Here is a 22,124-nt window from a genome sequence, read left to right as displayed (position 1 = left end):
TATTAACAAAAAGTTCTTCTCCTGTGATTACTGCACGTGAAGCGAGTCAAAAGTGGTTCCCTTTTAATAACGCATGGTTTCACATTTTCATTTGTGAAATGCTGACACACCAAGCAGGTATTAGGCAAGCGATGGCATCACATGTGGGTACCTGTTAGCACAATTTTGGAATTCTAACAGCACAAGTATTTTAATTGTAGACCATCTTTCCCTCCCTCACCTCCGCACTTTCCACAACTCTTTCTCTGCCTTGAAGAGAAAGAACAAGTGCTCTCCCCCCTCCCTCACCAGTTAAAAGATTGCAGTTGCACTGGAAACCAAATACAAGATTTTCAGGCAACTTATTGACCGTGTTCATGGCTGCGGAAAAGCAGAAGCTACTGTGGCTTATAGGCTAAGAAATTTTAAATACTCTAGATGCAAACTGCACAGCACAATCTTCTGCATATTCACATGGTGCATCCTACTGTGTTTATTCTCTCATGCTTACGATTGCACACTTAATCTCTTGTTTATGAGATAATCAAGAATACTGTTGCATATTATTTATGCATTCAGGATTACTTCCGAAAAATAACTTTAGTTCAGGTTCAAATACTTGGTGGTTGGTTTTTTTGTTTTGTTTTTTGTTTTAGTAATTTCAAGGTTCCATGATGTTAGCAAATTCAAACACCAATTTGACTCCTGAAGGATTGAATTTGCATATTGTTTCGTACATGGTGGATGTTTTTCCCCAAGATGGCACTGACCACACCTGGATCCAAGGGACCATGCAACTAGTTTTACATGGCTGGTATGTATGTATGTATGTATGTATGTATGTATGTATGTATTTATTTATTTATTTATTTATTTATTTGTTTGTTTGTTTGTTTGTTTGTTTGGTGGGGGGGGTTAGTCACATGATTTATAGTACCCATTTTAAAAATCTTGGCTTAAGCTAACACGAAGTGATATTCTGGAATGAGCATGATGTAATGCCATGCTAAGGAAAGTTCTAAGCCGGGGGGAAATACCCATTATAATGTGTTACAACTTGCATGCAAATCTAGCCATCATTTGGGCAGGAGGCGAGGTCTCCACACCACTGATTCTAAAAGCACCAGCTTAAGTACTTTTCAATTTTTAGAATACAATTGATCAGTAGGTCTTACAAAATTGGATATAAAATACATCATTGCAGACAAAATAGCTTGTAATTAATATTGCCACAATCTGATGGGTGCCAAAGAGGAACATACCTGGCAGTTTAGTTTACTGTTTTTATATTACATCTTTCTGAATTATAATATGGAGAACCCATTTATCTTTTTGCTATTAAAAAGACATAATAAATAAATAAATCTTGTTTAAAAGCTACTAATAGTGTAATGACTATACAAGCACCCTTGTGGAATTCCAGCTAGATTTGCACTTACAAAGACTTAAAATGCTGAATGTTTTGTGGCAGAAAGGCTCTGTAGCAGTAAGTTGCTATGGTTGACAGAATTTAGTATTGCAGTATTCTTGTGCTATTAAAGTTATGTGAAGTATCTCTGCTAAAGTAATATCAAATGTCTTGACAGGCTTTTTTAGACAGCACTATCCATCAACGGAGCACCTACAGAACAAAGTTTATACAATAAGGTTGGTGGTGGCTGCTATAATCGGTACTTTTAAATTTATTTAAAACTGCTGGTTTAAAAATCTAAGCAGCAGACAAAAAGAAACCACAGACAACAAAAAAGTAAGTAGTATAAAGAGATAAACATAAAAACATACTACCTCAACAATTAGTGGTTGGTTGGTTGGTTGGTTGGTTGTTTTTTTTACCGATCCTGCACTGCAAGTGTGAAAACAAGTAGTTAAACCTAGGTCTCCTCCCTTGTTAAGGACCAATTGCCCCAGGGAAGGAAGTGGAATGCTGCTTTCAATTCCCACGCCTGTCTTCAGCTATGTTGCCAACTCCTAGTTAGCTGGCTTTAGAAAGCAAGCAGAGAGCTCTGCACCTGTGAGTTTATAGCAAGAAGCAGGGGTAGCAAAAGAAGGACTACTATACGGCCTCTAAATCAACAAGCAACACGTGTTCATTTCTGTGGTGTGTATGTGGGTAAATTAATTTACAAACATCATGTGAATTGATATTATTATTAATGAATTAAATTTGTTAGTCTCTTTACCTTGCCCAAAGCAACTTGCAAGCTACCCACCAACAATAGAGAGATGCATGTTCAAATTCCTTCTCCATCATGTATGGCCCTGGGTACACCACTCTTTTAAAAAGTCTTACCTGCTTATAGGGCTGTCATCAGGATAAATTTAAGCCACCAGCTTGAACTCCTTGAGAGAAGAGTGGGAGTAAAGATAGTGAAAGGTAAAACTAAGCTGAAATATATTTGGCAGGAGAAATAACTCGCAGATTCGTCTCTAAAAAACGTGCTCAGTCTTATTGCTTTGTTAAATAACTTAATTCTATCAGCATACTAGCATCCCATTTTATAACTTTCTTTAGGCATAAGTTTCAAATCTCAGCTGTGCAACCTTATATATTAGAAAGCAAAATTCTCAGTCAAATTTGCATCCATCAAAATCCTCTTAATTATGTATAGTTGCAGGGTTGAGGAACAGCATACCTTTAAGAAAAACAACTGGAAGCACAAGATATAGTTCTTCAATTCCTCCTATGTGATGTCACTGTGCATGTTTTTGTATGGCTTCTGATGCACCAGGGTAGCCATTTGTAAATGAAAAGGGCAATAGAATTCTTCTGCTTGTTTTCCTGTTATGTAATACTGATATGCAGTTTATGCATTACAAATTAAAACAAAAACCTGTTCTAAAAGTTGTACCGATGTCTTCATTGCTCCATCAGATCAATACGTTTTCTAATATTGCAGAGAGCAAGTTGTGTGTACCACTGCATACTTTTCCGCTACAGGTAGGTAGCCGTGTTGGTCTGCCGTAGTCGAAACAAAATAAAAAAATTCCTTCCAGTAGCACCTTAGAGACGAACTAAGTTTGTTATTGGTATGAGCTTTCGTGTGCATGCACACTTCTTCAGAGGACTTTTCCGCTATTTATGTAAACACATGAGAATGGAACTTCCCCCAAAGGTTAGAATTAAGTTTCATTGATTGTTTTCACAAGATTTACAATCACCACCTTGAAGGCTGCACAATTAAGATGGGTCCCTCACCTTATTTTGCTAAATCGTACTTCCAGTTAGTCCATGTCTCCATGCACTAATAACACTTTAAGGAAGCTAATGTACAAGCTCCGCTTTCTCAATAGATACATAGTACAATCCTTTGCATGTTTATGCAAAATAATACCTCTTGTATTTAGTAGCGTTTACTCATAGGTAAGTGGCTTCCAACTTCTGGGGGAAAAGGAAGTGAAGACTGAGGTTTTGTTTTTTAAAAGTACATCTTAGCAGTACCAATATAACAAAGTAAGTTAAATTTTCTTTGTGCCGTAGCTGGGGTAATAACATAAAAGCATTGTATTAATAGTTCAACCACAATTAATGAGTGCCAAGGTACTCTCCCAAAACCTCTTAATTGCAATGATGGGCTGGTTAATTCCAGGGCGGCACCTACCGGCCTCCCTTGTGCTATTTTTAGTGTTTGTGACTCAGTTGTGTACTGCATGATCATCCCATTTGGCAATTAACACAAAAGCAGTCTTTTGTTTTACTATATATAAAAAAAGAAAAGTCAGTTTGCTATTTTTAAGTAGGTCATGTTATTTATAGCCCCAGATGTCCATAGCATTTAACATTTCAGATAGAGAGATTCTCTGCTCAGAAGAGCTTACAGTCTAAATGCAGGTGGGAAAAGGCAAGAGATACAGGAAGAGAAACATTTCTGCATGCAATTATCCTTCAAGTCGCAGCTGATTAAGCATTCGCTCCCCTCCCCACAAGCACACCTTCACATTAATGGCACCTGCATGAAAGCAGTGTTAATCAAGGTTGTTTACATAATGAAAAGCAGTGGTTTTTGAACAATCAAGGTAGTTCGGATTAAACAAAGGACTGTGACCAAATGCCAAGAAAGACAGGACTACTATACCGTTTCAACAATTGCAGTTTTCTCCTCGTCTGTGCGTGACATGCTTCAGCTCCCTGTGCTACGTAACTCTTAGAAGTACAGAAGCTTTGCCTTTATTTGCACATAGGAACAAAAAGTGCAGCAGGAGACAGTGTACTGTCTAACACCCAGTTCTCCAGACAAATATCAGTATTTGTTAGTGAAACTGGCCAATAGAACTTTAGGCATCAGTTAAGGTTACTGCTATCTGTTGAAACCTACTGTCTTTCCTTTAAATAACCATGAGACAGGAAGAGATTTAGTAGTTGGAGACACTCCTTACCCTGGAATGACACATGACATGCATGGCAATTTTCTCATTGAATGTAACAGTTGTGAGACAGAGCCTGGAAACGAGTTTTAAAATGCTCTCTTCAGAGTCCTATTCAGAAAGGTGCTGTTACTGGAAGAATAACTTCTTCCTAAAGTAAAGCAAATCCTGACCATGCAGGGTAAAGGAAGAGGCTGAATGAGCAAAGTCCTAAATTGTTGCCCCACCATCCCTTTGTGTACTATCCCACTCAGCCAATACTTGTGTGGGAAGCGATGCAGATTGTCTCAGCTCATGTATTTTTGATTTTATAAAGCTTCAAGGGTGGGTTATTTGGAATGTTCAGGGGCAGAAGATGGTACAGCAAGAGAGAACAAAAGAAGAACCCCCTACAGGTGAGGTTTTGGTAAGTTTCAGGAAGGTAGATAAGCTACTAGATATAAAAAGGTTTGATTTCCAGTCACCTAGAACAGAGAATGCTGGGGCCTTCAAGGACAAAGGAAAAGCATGGAGTGCTTTTACTGAAGATGTGAAGGGGCAAGAAGCAAGGGTAGTGGCAGCCATGATCGAAAGAGCACATGCTCTATTTTCACATGCTAAGGAGTGAAAATGCAACGTATTTTTATTTTCCATGATTTTATTATTAAATTCTATCCTGCTCTTCCTCACAAAGAAGCCCATATTCCTGTGCCATGTTAAATATCTAATAAATATGTGCTAGCCAGGAAAATGTAAGACTGTGGTCATTATTTGGTAAGCAAACAATATAAAAGCAATAGTACCAAGCTTGCCTGCCCGGAGGTTTGTGAGCTCTAAGATCCACTAGGGAACTAAGAGAACAGCCTTAAGAGACAACATCGCACCAAGCAAGACACCAAGTGACAGTCTGTGGAGCTGCAGTCATATGAGAGTTCCATCAGCCAAGATCCGTGGAAGGAACAAGAAAGAGCAAAGGTACGAAAGAGTGTGGCTAATCGCCTTTAGGAGACAGGAGTAGGACTATTAAAGGAAACTCAACCACGATTGTATAGAAGACAGAAGGAAGAAGTGCACATGAATAAGCACGGACAAGTTTACCTTCACACAAAATAAAGGAAGTGGGGTGAAGGATTCCATATGAAAGCTGGTGACTTTGGTTGAAATGAACGCACATACGGGCTAGAATGCTGAACTTCTCTGCCCCAGCCACACCACCTCTTCCATGACGGGCCTGATACCCTTCACAGAAGGCAGGCTCTTTGTAATCCAACTATTCTTTGTACAAAGTATATTGAAATTGGGGGGGGGGATTGCTTTGATCATATTAAAGAAGCTCTTTTTCTGCCACGGCTTAAAAATTGTTAATGCCGTGGGTTATTCAGGCCGGTGGGGCGGGGGAGGGCGGGCAGGGAGCAAAAAAGGCTCCAGTAACAATTCATCACCATTCCACTTAGATGCGCATGCAGCTTAGCTACACCCTAAGTTTTCTTGGCATGTTCTGCTTCCACATAAGAATTCTAGTATGCTGAATTTTGGCATCTTTCTTATTTTTGTCACAAATTCCACACCGTGCCCAGTCCCCAAGATTAAACAAGTAAGATTTCAGCCTTCATGGTTTTTTTTCAGCTTTTCACAAAATATTCAGAAGAGATATACTGCAAGCAAAGTTTGAAGAGAGACAGGAATTGTTTTCATCATACTGGATTGTAGGCAGACATCTTGTGTTCATGCCCGAGATATTTGTCATTCTCTGTGAATCAGGAGCTTTCCAATTTTTCATCTTGCACAGTTTTAAACTACAGTTTTGAACTCTACAATGCTTGGAAGTGCATTAATTTATATATGTTTGTAGCTTTCTGTTCCGCGGAGATTGGCTTTCATCAGTGAATGAACTGTTAACAAAACTTTGAATCACACAAAATGTAACACCATGAACTACTTTTGAAGTTACATGGACCTGCATGCTTCCAAAATAATTCCATTGAAAAGCCTGCTATTCGCTCTTCTTTTTCTCTAATCTTCTGTGTGGAACATCTAGGGCTACTGCCATCATAACCTAGTTTTAAGCAAGTGCTCTGTCCTTACCGGCTTCAATAGAACTACTTCTACAGAAGAAAATTCCATTGAAATCAGAGGTCAGAAATGGAGTTTGAACTTGCTCAATGATGAAAGCTGTTGGCTTGGTGGGAGAGGTGATTGTGCTTCACAACATCACATTCCCCCACCACTATGAAACAGCCTCCTCCCTGGAACTGCCAAACAGAGTGCCAGAAGATGGGTGTGAAATGTGGGGTGGGCCATAAATATCCTTTATGGTCTTGTATCCATTGCTAAAAGTAAGAAATGAATTACACAACTAAGTACTCCAAACCTATGCCCATTACATATAGAAAATAAGTTTCCTAGTACTTCCCACTGAGGTATCAATTGTCTTCACATAATAAGTGACCAGAGGGTATATTCACATATATGGAAATAAATTAGCTACTGAAAAATAAAAACAAAAATTGACAAGAGAGGATTCAACCCATTTTTACCACAACAAAATGGCTGCTCTCAGTGGTTTCAGTATAGATACTAGGAGGTAACGTGCTAGAACACCTTGTTCAGAATCTGCATTTGAACAGTGCAAGGAAGAATTACTATCCACAAAGACAAAGTCTCAGGAGGAGATCTCCAGCCTCCAACAAAGGGCACAATCCACCATGGAATTTTGTTGCACACCAACCTTCATTTCAGGGAAGGTTGTTCAGATCTTCTTTCAGGCTCCACTAAGTAAAAGGAAGGTTGTGTTGCAGAACTACATAGACGATCACATCAGGTGTCAGTCAACCTCCTGTGCCATCACATTTTACCTCCCCACTATACTTATCTAGCCTGTAGAGAGAGAGAGAGAGATCCCCAGTGCTTTCTGTACCTATTTGTCGTTTACAGAATAAGAACGGCAGCTGCACTTTTAAAGAAATAAATAAATAAATTTCAAGTACAAGAAAATGGTTATATAAGATGGGAAGTCTATTCTCTCAGCTCTGATCAAAGCACAGTTTGGTACTTATGTAGATGTCGATCTTCAATCTGCTCTGCAAGTTCCACATCCATTTAACTTCAGTAGGACTTAAGGTCACTATACTCTATCGAATTTGGGCACTTGTAACTAGAGGCCATGGGAAAGCCAAAAAACATACACTGTGGACAAATAGAGGACCCTAGAAAGGCTTAAAAATGGGGGGGGGGTTTGATTCTGACCTGTAAAATTTCATTATATAAACATATATATTTCTAAATAAAAAACATTGGAATATCCATCCTGGCAAGGAGAAAATATAATGAAAAAATAAAGTTCTGTCACAGTTCCATCAGTCCTCCGCTGAAGCTGCTGCCATTGCGGACTTCATGCTCTCTCGCGTCGAAGTTAGTTCGCCAATCACCCATTCTAAGGCTTCTCGACCCTGTTAAAGAAGGAACAAGAGCTAAGTGGGTTGACCAGATACACTGATGTTAAACTTCTAAATCTTTCCTCTGTCAGACACCAAAAGATCTCCCAAAGCAAACTGCTTTGTTGTCTTCTGAATTATGAATGTATCATAATGAATTGTGCCATTGAATTTGTACGACGATATTATTTCATTCTAGTCCGCCTTTGCTTCTGTAACAAGGAAAACCGTAAATTGAAGGGTGATCTGCTTAGACAATACATTTTTCTTAGTAATAATAGGCCAACAAAGTTACAAGACTACAAGCTAGCTCTTTTGCAGAGTACAAATGTTAGATCTGTCTAGCAAGGCACAATTACAAGAGACTGTTGCACTTGGATCAGTGCTAGAGAGAGTTTTGACTACCCACTTTTTTCAAAGTGCAAAGCATCATTTGCTTCATATCCCTAGCATGCCTCTGAACAACCTGAAATTTTTTCTATCACATTTCTGTGGCTTCCTCCATTACCATGGTAAGATTGCAACCGAACAGACATGAGGCCTAATACTAGCCCTTCTCCCATCAATAATATTTCCCCCCCTTCAATTTCTTCCGCTTCATCCTAGCAGTGGAAAAGTTGTTACAAGTCCTAATGAACGTTATTAATGAACCTATAGTTTATGGTTTCTTTCCCATCCTGTTTACTCTCTATCATGAAACACTAAATTACCATCACTGATGCTCAGTACAGAGCAACTTAGAAAGCAAGAGCGTCGCTTTTGCTAGAATTCAGTTTAACTGAGCCTAAAGACCAGCTACAGATGGCAAACCTAAATAAGAAGAACTTGAAACACATGCTGGGCAGTATTCAACTTAACAGTTGCACCAGTGCAAGCACTCTTGGCTGCACAATGGAACTGCTTCAACCTGCGCACCCTCTAAATATTTTTTGAGTTTGCCCTCAACCCTTCAGGGCAGATTTAGAGGGTGTGCAGGTAGGGTAAGTTCTCATGCATAGTTAAAAGCGCTTGCGCTAGTGGAACTGAGGAGAAAACCTCAGTAAGCTCAAGTAGAGAAACTCAGCAAAAAAGTGAGAGCCTCCATAAGTATTCAGGCTAGGAGCCTAATCACTTGTGCAGATGCAAAAGGCCACTTAGCGTGTGATCAAAAGATACCTTTGCTCAAGAACCGCCTCTCCTCTTATTACCTGGACTATAGCTAATTTCTTTGAAACATAAATATACAGTGAAACTGTGCGCACATCTGCATTATGAAAAGCCTGAACACGGTATTTGTACAGAATACTAAATAGCTTAAGGCTTAACATTTCGAGCCAAATTGCTGTTAGTTTTAAGCCTGTACCACACCATGACTGCTTTAACTACCAACTTATTTTTTTTTATAGCTGCTTGTTTTAATTGAAACAGAACACTACTGGATTAAATGACAGTTACATAATCTTTCTGGATACAAATGTGCTCAGTTGAAATCTGTAAACTTAACAGCTCAGGTCAACACTCCTGGAAGAGAGAGAGATGGATATATTATTTGCATTTGTTGTTTCTAAACTGTGACAAAGCAACTAGCTTGCTCTGTCAGTGTGCAGATTTCCATATGCACAACAGAACTAACCCCCTCTCCTTTCCCTGACACCCCCCTAAATCTGTTCTGCTGTACCCCCAACCCTATAAAGCAGATTTGAGGAGGGCATGGGGCATGCACAGTGAAAGAAGAGGGGGGAAGTTTCCTTCTGCAAGTGAAAATCCTTGTGCTGATGGAACAAGTTAACTGGAAGTCACCCTTAGTTTTGAAATAAAAAGTGTAATGAACCAATAGATTGAAGAAACAGCCTTTGGGCTTATCTACACTGTAACCTTATACTGGGCTTCTAAGAATATCACAACCATGTTTTTCTCCAAACAATTCTAGTAATTCTAGATTCCGGTAGGTAGCCATGTTGGTCTGACGCAGTAGAAATATATATAAAAAATTAAAAAATTGTCCAGTAGCACCTTAGAGACCAACTAAATTTGTTCTTGGTATGAGCTTTCATGTGCATGCACAAGAAAGCTCATACCAAGAACAAACTTAGTTGGTCTCTAAGGTGCTACTGGACTATATAGTAATTGTTACTGGATGATTTCCTGCAGAAAAGACTGTAGTGTGCATATGACCCAAAGCACTTGGCCAGAATTATTTGAATTTCTTCAATTATTTGTTACTTTCGAAAACACCATTCAGTTTGAAGTGTTTTCCATTCCTGGCCTCGGGTCAGAACTAGCCACCTTTAACCCAATCCTTCAACTGAATGAAGTTCTGAGCATTAGAAACTGCACAAGTTGGATTTAAAAATCAAAGCATTAGATAAGAATAAAAAAGGGCCCCACTAATAACAGACATATGACATGTCAAATGAAGAAATTCACAGGATTGCTATGGGAGATAGGAACTAACAGGAATTATTGCACCAAGTGCTTTTGATCAACAAATCTCCATGCTATAACACTAAATACAAGTGTTGGGGCTTAAAGCACAGCACACGTACATCTTAACATATTCTAAGAAATGAAATGGCAGCTTGGTTTGAGTAGATTCTAAGCACATTGGTGGGGTGAACTAGGTTGCAGCTTCTTTAAAGGAGAGGGTGGAACTCTGTGGGTTTTTTAGGACCAAACTCGACATTTGCCTAATATGTAGTATGCTACTTAAATATTACATTCACAGGGAGACATATTCTCACTGGGAAGGCAACCAGTAGGGAGAGGAGGCTTATCTTTCCACCCACTCACCATGATCTGAATGGAAAAAGTCCCCATCAGACTCCCCCATGCCAGTAATTATTTCAGGAACAACAATATATACAGCTGCATGTGACACAATAGAGATGTCAAGTTTGATCCAGTCTGGCCAGCTTTCCTTGGGAAGACTGGTCATTTGTTTATATAGTAACTGAGCATGTTGAACGATTTTGCTGAGTTTGAAATGACCTTAGTTAGAGTGGTCTATTGGGCTGATGACTTAGTTATTTGCTTCCCATAGACATCTGGCAAGCCTTTAAAAACAAAATGCTGGACCAAAAAGACCGGGGTTCTTTTTAACATGCATGGAACTAGCAAAAACAATCTGACAGAGGATTGGTTTACTGAGTTTCTGTTGTACCATAAAACAGCATATTAGTATATGACTTGAGCAAGCATATTTCCAATTAAAGCATGCACCTTTTAATATATTTACGTACATGGTGGTAGCACACTGAACATACAGAATGAGAGTTAAGAACTGGACATAATTTCAGTGGTTACTACTTAACAAACGATTGAGAGCATAAAATTTTAAACTCTGAAACATTTCACAGGCTTAATGGTAAAACTGAAAACATACAGTGAGAGTTTACTTTTTTTTTTGTAATATATACACACACTCCAAAATTGGGAGTAGTTAAGTATTACACAACACTAAGGCATGTTTGGTAACTGTATTCTGCAAATGAAAATTGAGGCTTTTAAGGGCAGGATCAACAGTCAAATAATCTGTTTCCAAGCTTGGCAGTCAAGCTCAAGGAACGAAAAAGGTGGTCACTGAAGTTCCCCGCAAGTCAAACAGATGCTAGCAATGCCTCTTAAAACAATGCATTTAGACAAAAACATCTGCTTTGTTATAGCAAAACTATTTATATATTAGTGTATGTTTAGATAAAAGCCTGGATTTTAGATGTGAAAAAACGAATCATGGTTTGTTGTTCATATATTTCCCCGTGTTCCCCACTTACATGTGGAGGAAGAGAAGCTATTTCAACTTCTAGTCTGCTACAAATTGTTGTTTGCCATAACAGGATGAGAAAACAAACTGATATGTTCAATTCATCTTCCCCCACATCCAGGATCCAATCCCGGTTTTGCAAACAAGCAAACCACAGTTGGCCATCTTGGGGCAAAGCTGCAAGTGAACACTTCTAATCTCCCCTCACAAAATGCAGGGAGAAGAGAGTGAGGCTTGTGCTCATAACAAAAATATGCAGCCAAATGCAGCCAAAAGGTTTTGCGTGATTCCTGCCTAATTAAAATAAAGTAAGACAGGAGTGCCTGGCGTGCTCTGGTCCATGGGGTCACGAAGAGTCGGACACGACTAAACAATGGGAGGCCCAGACACTAGAAATAATGCAAAGAAGAGAAAAAGTAGAACCCAATTCTCACAAGTGCCAACTGCTGAAGTTTATGATAGTACAATGTGTTTCAGAACAGAAGTTCCTTCTTCAGGATCAATCTTGGACTTTCTGAAGCAACTTACATAAATGCTCTGCTGCCCATTGGGCACCATGAGGGAGGAATGACAGTTCCAAAATGCGCTGAGCGACAATAAAGCTTAATAGCTGGCACTTTTGAAAACCAGTTTCTTCTTTTTGCGTTCTTTTTGCACGGATTTTAAGCTGCCTCAAAGGAAAAACCAACAAGGACCAAGTAAACAGGTGCAAATGTTCTAATTGTGACTTCATAAACTGCTTTCTTTTAAACGAGAACCCTTCTGTCCAAGCAGTGATGGGACTGTATTTCTACACTGATAGGCAAGAATTGCCATACTGTAGGCTAAGTCCAGCAGTAGTGTGAACTAGTTAACAACCTCAAGTATTTCACCCCAAAGCATTCCATGCATTGGATCAAGAGGACTGGTTGTACAGAGCTTCACCTACTTCCAAAATACTCTGGGGCCAAGGTGCAGCAGTTCTTTTAACAGTATTCCACTTACTCAAAAGAGATTTACCAAAGAACAGAAGGTGGGCCTTATTAGTGGCCCACACATGCAGGTTCATAAGAACCTTTTCCTGTGTCAAAGCATTAGACAGTACAGACGCCCCCCAAATTCCAGAGTTAAAGAATAAGGGTGCTGTTCCTCTATATGCAATGTGTGTATATATACGAGGCATGCAGGCTTTCAAGTAACATGACAACAACATGCACAGATTTGCTAGAAGCTGAAATGCTGTACCAAGGTAACAAATGCTGGTATTACCACTAATTAGTACAAAATGCAGCTGTAGAAAGAGACTGCTATCTTAGAACAGTGTCAGAATGTTGAATTGTCCACTCAATAGCATCCCACCCCTGGAGTAACACAGAAAAGATGTACAACTTATGACAAAAAGTTATTCCACCATCACAGTCTTATAAATCTCAAGAGCCTACAGGAAAATCAAGCATTGTAAACTGAGAGTGATATCCAACTAAGTCCAAGTAAACCTACTGAAAGTGAATGGATGTAACAGTTATGACTAAGCCTACCTTGATTTTGACTTAGTTAAGCACCACGCTTATCAAATATTGGTAACAAGCAATTATATCATGTAAAGGTTTAACTGAGTGCCAAAGAAGGATTCTGAAGACACACAAATAGGCTTCCCAGTAGAGTAAGTTAGGTAAAAGCAAGCTGAGCATGCATGCTTCTGACAGATGCATCTCATCCTAGACTTGGGATCACTTGACGTGCTACCAGATCCTACAACTTCTGCCTAGAAATCTGGTAGTACGCAAGTGTGAAGTGGCCCTAAGTTGAAAAGGTAAAGCGAGAGGGATCACCTGTAAGGAAACTTAGTTAAAACAGGCTGCATTATATAGCATTAAAAGAGAATGAAGAAGAAACAGTAAAGCACCTGAATGAGACCTGTAATGTATTGGTAATCTATTGTTATACAAGTGCAGAAGTCATGGAGGACTGAGAACAGAAATATTTGTTTAGGATTACAATACTTGAAATGCTCATTTCCCCCTTAATAATACTCTTTATAAGGCTGAGTTATTCATTTGCTGTTTTATAGTCAAATCCCAATGTACCCACGGAAGTCCCACGGAACTTAATAAAGGGTTTATTGTGTAGCATGCTGAATTGTTGCAGGCTGAGAACAGGGATGGGCCTGTCACGTTCTCTCGTAGCCCATTTCTGAGGGCCCTGTGTCTGCAGTGGGCATGGCCATGCCATGCTCTCTCTCACACCACACACAACACTCCCCCCGCCTGCCACGATTAGGTCGGAGTCACTAGGAACCTTTTTACAAAGCTAACCGCAGCACGGGGAAGGTGCTTTGGAGCATGGTGATGAAACAACATATGTGGAGGCAGGGTTGACCATTCCCATCCCAGCTGCATCTAGGCAAGGGGGGAAATAATCTTTACTCCAACAGGATAGTTGTTTTCTAGCTGCAGGAAAGGCAAGGAGGGAGGTGAGGGCCAGATAAAGAGGTCAGGAGTTCAGCTTCCTGTATCTTTTAATGCATGGAGTGCTTGCATATGAAATATACTCTGGAGGGTTGAGGGAATTCCCAGAACAGGTTAATGCTGTGAACTGCCCTGAGATCTATGCATGAAGAACAGTATACAAATTTGATTGATTGATTGATTGATTGATTGATTTGAGGGCCCACAGGGAAAGGAATGGAAAGTTCCACTGCACAGCCAGAAGTCTGTGTACTAGCAGAACTTCTTCACCCATAGCATTTAGGGGAACAGTTCCTTTTCATTTATCCCCTATTCTGCTACTAACAGCCTATATATGCATTTGGTTTATTGTCCATCGGAAGTGGAATAAGTTCCCTTTCCAACACTACAAATAGGACAACTAGAACACGTGCTCATACCCACCATTTCGTACACAGTAGAAAACAAGAGACATCTGTACATAATAAGTGTCTGGGTTATGAGGGAAAGTTCAGATATGACATCTCCTTAGTTCTCCCCTCTGCTTTCAGCACTGAAAAGAGTAAGGAAACGATTTGCCTGCTTTCCATATAAACCTATTTGTCTCAAGCAACCCACTGCGGAATCCAATAGCTAAACTGAGAAGGTATTCTGTGAACTGCAAGCTGAAAGACAGACTAATCTGATCACACAACCAGACACTATCTCCCCTACCCCCATTCTAGCTGTAAGCTGCTGTTGTCTCAGTGAGAGACAACAATCACTTTTCCTGACTTCATACCTTACATGGTTTTGAATCTTAAAAGGAAAGACATGTGGACTGAGAATACACAACTGGCTCTACAGACCATCACAAGTACAAGAAAAGTCATTATCTGACCTGAAGATTTACAGTGAATTGTGTATAATTGAAAGCACCCTGGGCTTATGGGATACCAATGCTAGCATAATGCACTTAAACATTTGAGTTTTAGGTTTTAAATGAACCACCTGAAAGTTAGCAACTGTGACCCAGTAAAAGTATGCCACACACCTACCTTTCTAGCATTAGAAGATATTGTGCTTGCCATTAAAGTTTCCAAGTAACTACTGAGGCTAACACCTTTTACTGTAATAATTGCTTCTTGCGTTAACAAAGTCCTGTAAGGGGAAAGACAGAATCTATCAGTACAAAATGGCTTCCTCCTCATCATATTTTTTTACTGAAAGTCAAAGACATTCCAACTTACTTTTCCGGGTTCTCAGGGTGTGGCGTATATACCAACCTTTCATCAACTGATATAAGATTTGTAAGTGTTATCTTAAAGGGAAAAAGAAGCAAAGATTAGTTTAACTAATCTTAGTATTATCTAGCATAATACATAATAAAAAAGATTGTCTACTTTACTTAAAGAAAATGATAGACTGCATTTTTAAAAACAACTAAGGCTGGATCCTAAGCAAACTTTCTAGGAATTAAAGTCACATTTTAAAGCAGGAGTAAGGAATTTCAGGCCCATAGGCCTAGTTAGGTCACAAACCATACCACTCCCCCACATGTGTGATGCCAGGTTTGGGACAGATAAATATGTGGCTGGCATTGGCTACCCTAGGGAGCACCCCACCAGTGAACTCGATGTGCAATTGGGTATAGCTCACTGTCAGCCCCAATCAGCTGATGGACAAAGAGAGCAAGACTCCTTGAAGTTCCAATCTCCACACTCATAAACTGAGGGACACTGAGAGAAAGCTGCTTTGAAGTTTGGTTGCAGCTGTGGTTTGGATACAAAGCATGCCTGAATCCATACCACAGCTGCAACCAGACTTCAAAGGGGATCTCTCAGCACCCATCAGTTGATCAGTGCTGAGAGGGAACTCCTTTGAAGCCCTCACCTGATGATATGATGATGAGGATGGTGCTAGGTGACTAACTGGTGGGCAGCCCCACCCAGCTGCCAGAATTGACCTATGGGGAGTACGGGAGATATGGATTTGGCCTGCTGGCCTGCTTCAATTCCCTGACCTTGTACTACAAGCCTCAAATAGCATAGAGCCAGCCAAATTACACACATTTATACCCAAAGCTGCCTGTGTGTGGGAAGGACTCGCCTTTCCCTGCTCTCCCCCCAGCAGCCCTCCCACCCTCAAATTTTGCTCCAGAGAGTTGGGGGCCCAATGGAGCAGACTTTGGGACTGCACAGAGCGAGGAAAAGGAGGAGATGGTGAAGTCCCACTGCATGAATGGAAGTCCAATTGTGCAAAGTTGGATTCTGCCCATAAACAACTTTCGGATCCTCTAGAAATAATTTCATCAGAGAAAGTAAAGCTAGCAATCCCAGTTTCTTTAAAAAATAATAATCTAAAGTTATCTAGCATACACAGAGAATGCTAGCCTTGGTTCCTGCTATGCCCTTACAGCAACGTTTTCCCAACATAAGCAAGGACTGCCTCAAACAGGCAGTATGTAAAAAAACATAGCCAGCAACTCCCTGGTCCTGCCAGCAAATACAATACAGAATACTTTATTACTCACATTTGTGGAGCTCAGTACCATTTTCTTTTCCACCGGATCAACTACAGAATGTTCTTTAATGTATGTCATAGTTCTACTTGTTCCCAGAATCTTTTAAAAAAAGGAAATAAAAGCAAATACTAACACAGTAACCCAAAATGAGCCATCAAGCAAAATATCAAAAAGGTTGGTGATAAATGTATTTCTATAAAGCATGCAGTGATAGCCCCTGTCCAAACAAAGAGTCTCATTGAACCAGGTTCTCTAGGTGTGTTGCAACTCCTGAGGAAATTTAGCCTAAGCATTTACTATGAGAGTCATTATGTGCAATGCAGTCAAGAATAGAACACGTGTTTTCATTTCATAAAAAGATTCAGCCTACCACTAGCCACCGTGGTTAAAACAAACTTACCGCTTTTACAATACTTGGTAGGCCCCATTCAGTGCTAAGTAGCCGGTGACTGTGCAACCTTCCTTGATTGTCAAGGCTTCGGTCCAAGACATCAACTCCTACCACTGAGGGGTTCATAGGATTGGGATATTTTCTCATGGCAGCTTTTATTACAGTATCCCATGGATGCCTAGGGAAAATGAAATGAAAGAGAAACAGGCAATGCATTAAGAATTCTCTGTATGAAATGCAATTTAATTAAAACTGAACATTTTGGTTTGCATTTATGGTATACAAAGCATACATTCCAAAACACAGTATTTAATATCATGTAAGAGTTGGTACCTGAATTTGCTTATTTTTCTCTTCCTCCCCTGTCACTTGCTTCATATTTGGTCTATTAGGCTGTTAACTACTGTAAGCACATTGGCATAAGGGTACTATACGTATAAGGTGGTATCCAATACTGAAATTGCAAGAGCAGAACAGATTTCTGCTTGAAAAATGAGACTTCCCCTTTGTCCCCCTGCAGCAACTCTCCATCCTTAAAATCTACTCCAAAGAGTTGGGAAATCCTCCAGTGCCGACGTCTGGAGAGCAAGACCTTTGAACCATAATAATAATAATAATAATAATAATAATTTATTAAATTTATATACCACTCTTCAGGCAAAGATCTCAGGACAGTTCACAAACCTGTCAAGCATCTACAGTTTAAGTGACACCCCCAAATGACCAGCACAATTAGTAAGTTTCAGAATATAGTGCTATATAAACTTTGGTCAGATCAGAGATTTGCTGATCTAGCCCTCTTCAAAGGCTGCTGTCCTGAAACCCCCACCAGTCCCAACCATTTTGGCCAATGGTCAGGGAAGGTGGGAGTGACAGTCCAACAATATCTGGAGGGCACAACGTTGACTACTTCTAGTTTAGATGGCAGCTCTTTCTAGGCACAGCAGAGTGACAGATATTAAAGGCAAGAAACACCACTTTCAATTTTCAGCACTTATTTAGCACAAGTTCTCCTCTGGAGAAGAAGCATTTGACACAGCAATAGGAAATCAATTCTTACAGCTGGATCCTAGCCATGCTTACTCAGAACTGGGTCCCACTGATTTCAATAGGACACACTCAAGCATGCTTAGAGCCGTGGTAGAAGTATTATGCACAATAACAAAATAAGAGGAAGAATTATAGGTTAACGTTCTAGAACACGCTTTGCATGAAAATGCTCCAAGGTTCAAGAAGCACGGGGAAAGACTCCCATCTGAAATGCTGGAGAAACACTTCCATTCAGTGTTGAAAAAGCTGAGCTAGATGGACAAATGGTCTAGCTTGGTATAAACCAGCTTTCTACATTCTATGTTCCTATGTAGCATATATCTTTCATTTCCAGAAAACATTCATTGCTTAAGTAACATTAACTCAGTGGTGAAATATTTTCAGTAAGCTAATAAGAACTTATGAAACCCAGTGACTAAGTAAAGGAAGTTAACATTGGGCTGTCCTTGTTCACAAAGATAAGGACTGAGGGAGAGAGAAAGTCATGCTTAAATTCAGAGATTATCACACTTATTCAGAATCAGCCTGTGTAGCTCCACTGCTATCTCACACTTTTGAGAAACACACTTTTACATTAGTTTTTTTTAAAAAAGAGTGTGGTGTTGCAATTTAAGCATTTCCTTCATTACTGGGAAAGTGTTTTATGGCACTTTGGCTATTTGCAAGTAGCTTATGCCAACAACATCATCAGTGATCTGGTAGTCTCAGGAGCCCTTCAAAGCCATACTGCTAATTCAGTATACTCATGCCATAGGGTCTCAACCCCTCTTTCTTTGGAAGAAGAATATGCCTTTTTTATGGCAATGCAAAAAACAGAACCCACTGAACACATCATAACCTACTTTCCACCCATTTAATTACAAGCTATTACAGGTAGTGTCTCAGCTTGTTTTATTGCAAAATTCCAGGAAGCCACTGTCATGATGTTATTTCCTACACATCTGTACAGAGGCAAGATGTGGCAACCACTCCTCCCATTTTCAACCACCCTTTCCTGGAGTACTAAAGAAAATTCCCTCTTAAATTGCTAGACAGAACAATTGCACCATTGCCTCCATGTCCCTCATGTCTTACAGCTCAATTTCTTGGAAGAACAAATAGGTACAGTTCAGAGCGGTCCACAATTATGCACCCCACTAGTATTCCATCATTCCTGGAAAGAGTGACAAGAAAAGTCCCATCCTTCTGCTCCAGCTTCTAGATGAGGAGTCAGAGATCATTAACCAGAGGTCAACTGAGTTTCAGAGGGCATAATAAATCAAAGAGGAAGATCCCATACCCTCATCTCAGCTCCAAGCTGAAAAGAAAGATTGGGGCTTCCCATTTTGGTGCTCAGGTCTCTTCAGCCACCTTAAAAAAAACCAAAGAAAAGCCAGCCATTCTCTCTAGCTCCAGAGTAGGAGAGTGAAGATCGCTATTTGAACCACTGGCAGCATTAATGTCCCAAGTGATCAGAAAACAGATTGTCCACACAGATGAGGTCTTCTGCACTTCAGCACTGTAACCACTGCAATTACTGTTATTACTGTAAGCAGTGTAATAGGGACTGTAACCACACAGGGGATTGCTGATGTCCTTGCGCACGGATGCAGGGGAAGGTCAGGGACCAGCAGCCCAATCCTAATATACTGAAAGGGAGGCAAGGAGTCCTGGCAATCACCAGCTTAGCTTTGGTAACCATGACCAGCCAAAAAGTCTGAGGGCCTCTGACACTCAAAAATGTTCCAAGCCCCATTAAAATGATGGAAAGCAGAACTGAAGTCTCAAGAGTAACATCTTCTGGGCAGCAGTTCTAACCCTTGAAGGAGACGAGAGTGGCAAAGGCCTACCAAGTTTCTGTCTGCAACATTCATGGCAATAGCAACATACTTTAGTTACACTGAGGTATTTTTAGAAACCAGTTCTACTCAGCAGTTTATGCAGCAAAGGCGTATTACCATGACACGACCTTGAAGAAAGGAAGTTGTCACCTTTGCCCCAGATATCACAGGCATTTGCAGGGCAGCTCAGTGCACGGAGAAACACTTACTGCTTCCCTTTCTAATAAAAAGACAGCAACAGACAGAGCGCAGGGGCCAGCTGTCCCCAACCTGGAGTCCACCATTTGTTTCAAACTGCATCAACCCAACAGTCCTCAGCCCACGGTCAAGGAAGATGTGAGTCACACAACAACACTTAAGAGACCTTAAAGGGCAGCTAAGACAACATTTTTAAAGGTCTTTCATAAGGCAGGCATTTGGGAGCAAGCGCAAACCCACGACAGACCATGTTTAAAGCCCTTGGTGAGGGAGCAAGCGCGCCGGGGCAGGATGCTACCGATGTCCTCTCCCGGTGACCAAAAAGCACGAGTTGTATACCAAGCGGAAACGGAGAAGGGGAGTTTTATTCGTTTTCCCTTCCAAAGGAAGCTCCATAGCTCAGCTAGAGAAGGGCTGTAGCTCACTGCCAAAGCATCTCCTTTGCACAGGCTCAACCCCCAGCATCTCCCGATGGGACGGGGAGAGACCCCTGGAGAGCCGCTGCCAGCCAGTGTAGGCAACACTGAGCTCGGAAGAACCAGTGGTTTTTCTGTCCCTCCGCCAGCGCGGGCTGCTGCTGTCAAGGACGGAACGCGCGCCACTCCCGTCCTCGCCTTACCCAAACTCGTGCTCCGAGCTCCAGATCTTCATCCTGTCTGTAAAAGCAGCAGCGTTAATGGCGGCTCAATGGAAAGAACCGGCTTCTCCGCTCCAAAGGAAAGGGCGGCGCTTTTCCCCGGAGGAGGGTGGGCGATGACGTCAGCCTTCTCCCACCCGCCCTTCTTCCCCGCGCCAGCCAATCGCCGCTCCTGTCCGCTGGAAAGACACCCGGCTCGCTCCCGCCTCCCTGCACCCTTCGATGCCCGGGGAAAGGACGCGTCAAGTCCGTGTGAAGACCTTGAACAGGGGACGCCCAGCTCACATTCCTCGCCAGTGACGTCAGGGCTTCGGCTCTGGAAACGCGCCGTTTCTTGCCAATTGCGTGACTCCTCGGTGGATCCAGTCGCTTTGCCTCGCGGGTTTGCAGATCCGTAGCGCCTCTGCGCCGGCTGCATCAGTCGTGAGCCGAGCGTGGGATTCTAAGGCTGCCCTTGGCATGGGGTGTGTTTTGATCTTTGCCCGCACAGAAAGCAGAAGAGTAGTATCTTGTGTCGTCGTGGCCTCTGACTCTTACTGACTTCAGTCTCACTGGGTTTAGGGTGCGAATTAAGTCAGGTCACACATTTTCACGGAATAAAATCTTCCACGTTTTCTGCAGCGCGTATTTATTAAAGGGGAAAAGGTTCGGTCCTATGCACGCATACCTGTATTTAGAATGAATGATTGTCAATGTATATACATGAGATTGTACAAAGCCGCTGGCAAACGCATTGTAAAATCATTCTTAAAACAAAACTAAATTCAAGTTGACTTAAGGCAGGCCTGTTACATTAGAGAAAATTAAGCAAACTGGTTTCACGACTGGCCTTGATTTCTAGGGCCATCGCTAGAATACAGAGCAGAGCGCGGGAAAACCTGCCTATGGATTGTCACAGAATTAACATCTACCGATGTCAGTTCTTACACACACATAACTGGGGAGAAAATGTTACTGTATTCTATGCGATTTAAGCCCAACTACTTGACAGTAATCAAAACAGAGTCCTCGAAAATACCGAACATAGGATTATGTAACTTTATGTAACTGTGTTCAGTTTCTACTCCCCAATAAATGGGTTTAGGCTTGCAATTTACACCGAACTGTCTCATCACAGAGTTTCTGCGCGGGTAACGTAATGAGAGATGCAATCCGAAATCAGTAGGCAGCGACCGTGGTACTGGGACAATTTAAAATCAAATAGGATTAAAATAATTGCAGCTTCCGGCACCTTTTATTGGTGAACTCTCTTCCACTTTCCTGGGTCGAGGTTATACCGGAGCCACGTGTCTCCGTCCGACTGACCTTGCAAATAAATTCCAAGGCATCACTCTTTCCCCTTCGACATATATGTAACTAATTAATACCGTCGGGGCCTACGTAAGTGTCCTAGACGCCATGTGATTTCGGCGCTCATCGACTCCTGATCCACTGGTGCCAACCTGCCTCAGCAGGCACAACCATCACCCTGTAGGCGTGTTTGCCTTGGGTACAAATACAGTGGTACCTCGGGTTAAGTACTTAATTCATTCCGGAGGTCCATTCTTAACCTGAAACTGTTCTTAACCTGAAGCACCACTTTAGCTAATGGGGCCTCCTGCTGCTG

The 22,124-nt window shown here is 41.2% G+C and overlaps 1 protein-coding gene across 3 annotated transcripts; it reads right to left on the bottom strand.

The window, feature by feature from the left end:
- Positions 1-3,699: 3,699 nt before the first annotated feature.
- On the bottom strand, positions 3,700-21,768 carry PRELID3A (PRELI domain containing 3A). 3 transcript variants are annotated; one of them, XM_081014326.1, is made up of 7 exons: positions 20,501-20,625; positions 16,823-16,991; positions 16,432-16,521; positions 15,149-15,219; positions 14,957-15,059; positions 12,742-12,833; positions 7,626-7,769 (listed from the first exon to the last, which is right to left on the bottom strand). In XM_081014326.1, exons 1-6 carry the CDS (start codon positions 20,530-20,532, stop codon positions 12,780-12,782), a joined length of 519 nt encoding a protein of 172 aa, XP_080870452.1. In that variant the 5' UTR covers positions 20,533-20,625; the 3' UTR covers positions 7,626-7,769; positions 12,742-12,779. The 3 variants fall into 3 exon arrangements, with proteins under 3 accessions (XP_080870453.1, XP_080870451.1, XP_080870452.1); XM_081014327.1 differs by lacking the exons at positions 12,742-12,833; positions 20,501-20,625 and adding an exon at positions 21,750-21,768 and having other exon boundaries at positions 3,700-7,769; XM_081014325.1 differs by lacking the exon at positions 12,742-12,833 and having other exon boundaries at positions 3,700-7,769.
- Positions 21,769-22,124: the final 356 nt, after the last annotated feature.

This window comes from Podarcis pityusensis (genome assembly GCF_964106645.2).
Source record: "Podarcis pityusensis genome assembly, chromosome: 7".
Classification (NCBI taxonomy): domain Eukaryota; kingdom Metazoa; phylum Chordata; class Lepidosauria; order Squamata; family Lacertidae; genus Podarcis; species Podarcis pityusensis.
The sequence above is the reverse complement of the archived record's forward strand: the minus strand, read 5'-3'. Positions and strand labels throughout refer to the sequence as shown.

What these genes read in the sequence shown, in the direction of transcription:
- PRELID3A (XM_081014325.1), bottom strand. Translation starts at nt 20,532, where the DNA reads ATGAAGATCTGGAGCTCGGAGCACGAGTTTGG. An exon ending in CACCCTGAGAACCCGGAAAA is followed by an intron (nt 15,060 to 15,148) that starts GTAAGTTGGAAT and finishes TTCCCCTTACAG; the next exon opens with GACTTTGTTAACGCAAGAAG. An exon ending in TATCTTCTAATGCTAGAAAG is followed by an intron (nt 7,770 to 14,956) that starts GTAGGTGTGTGG and finishes CTTCTTTAACAG; the next exon opens with GGTCGAGAAGCCTTAGAATG.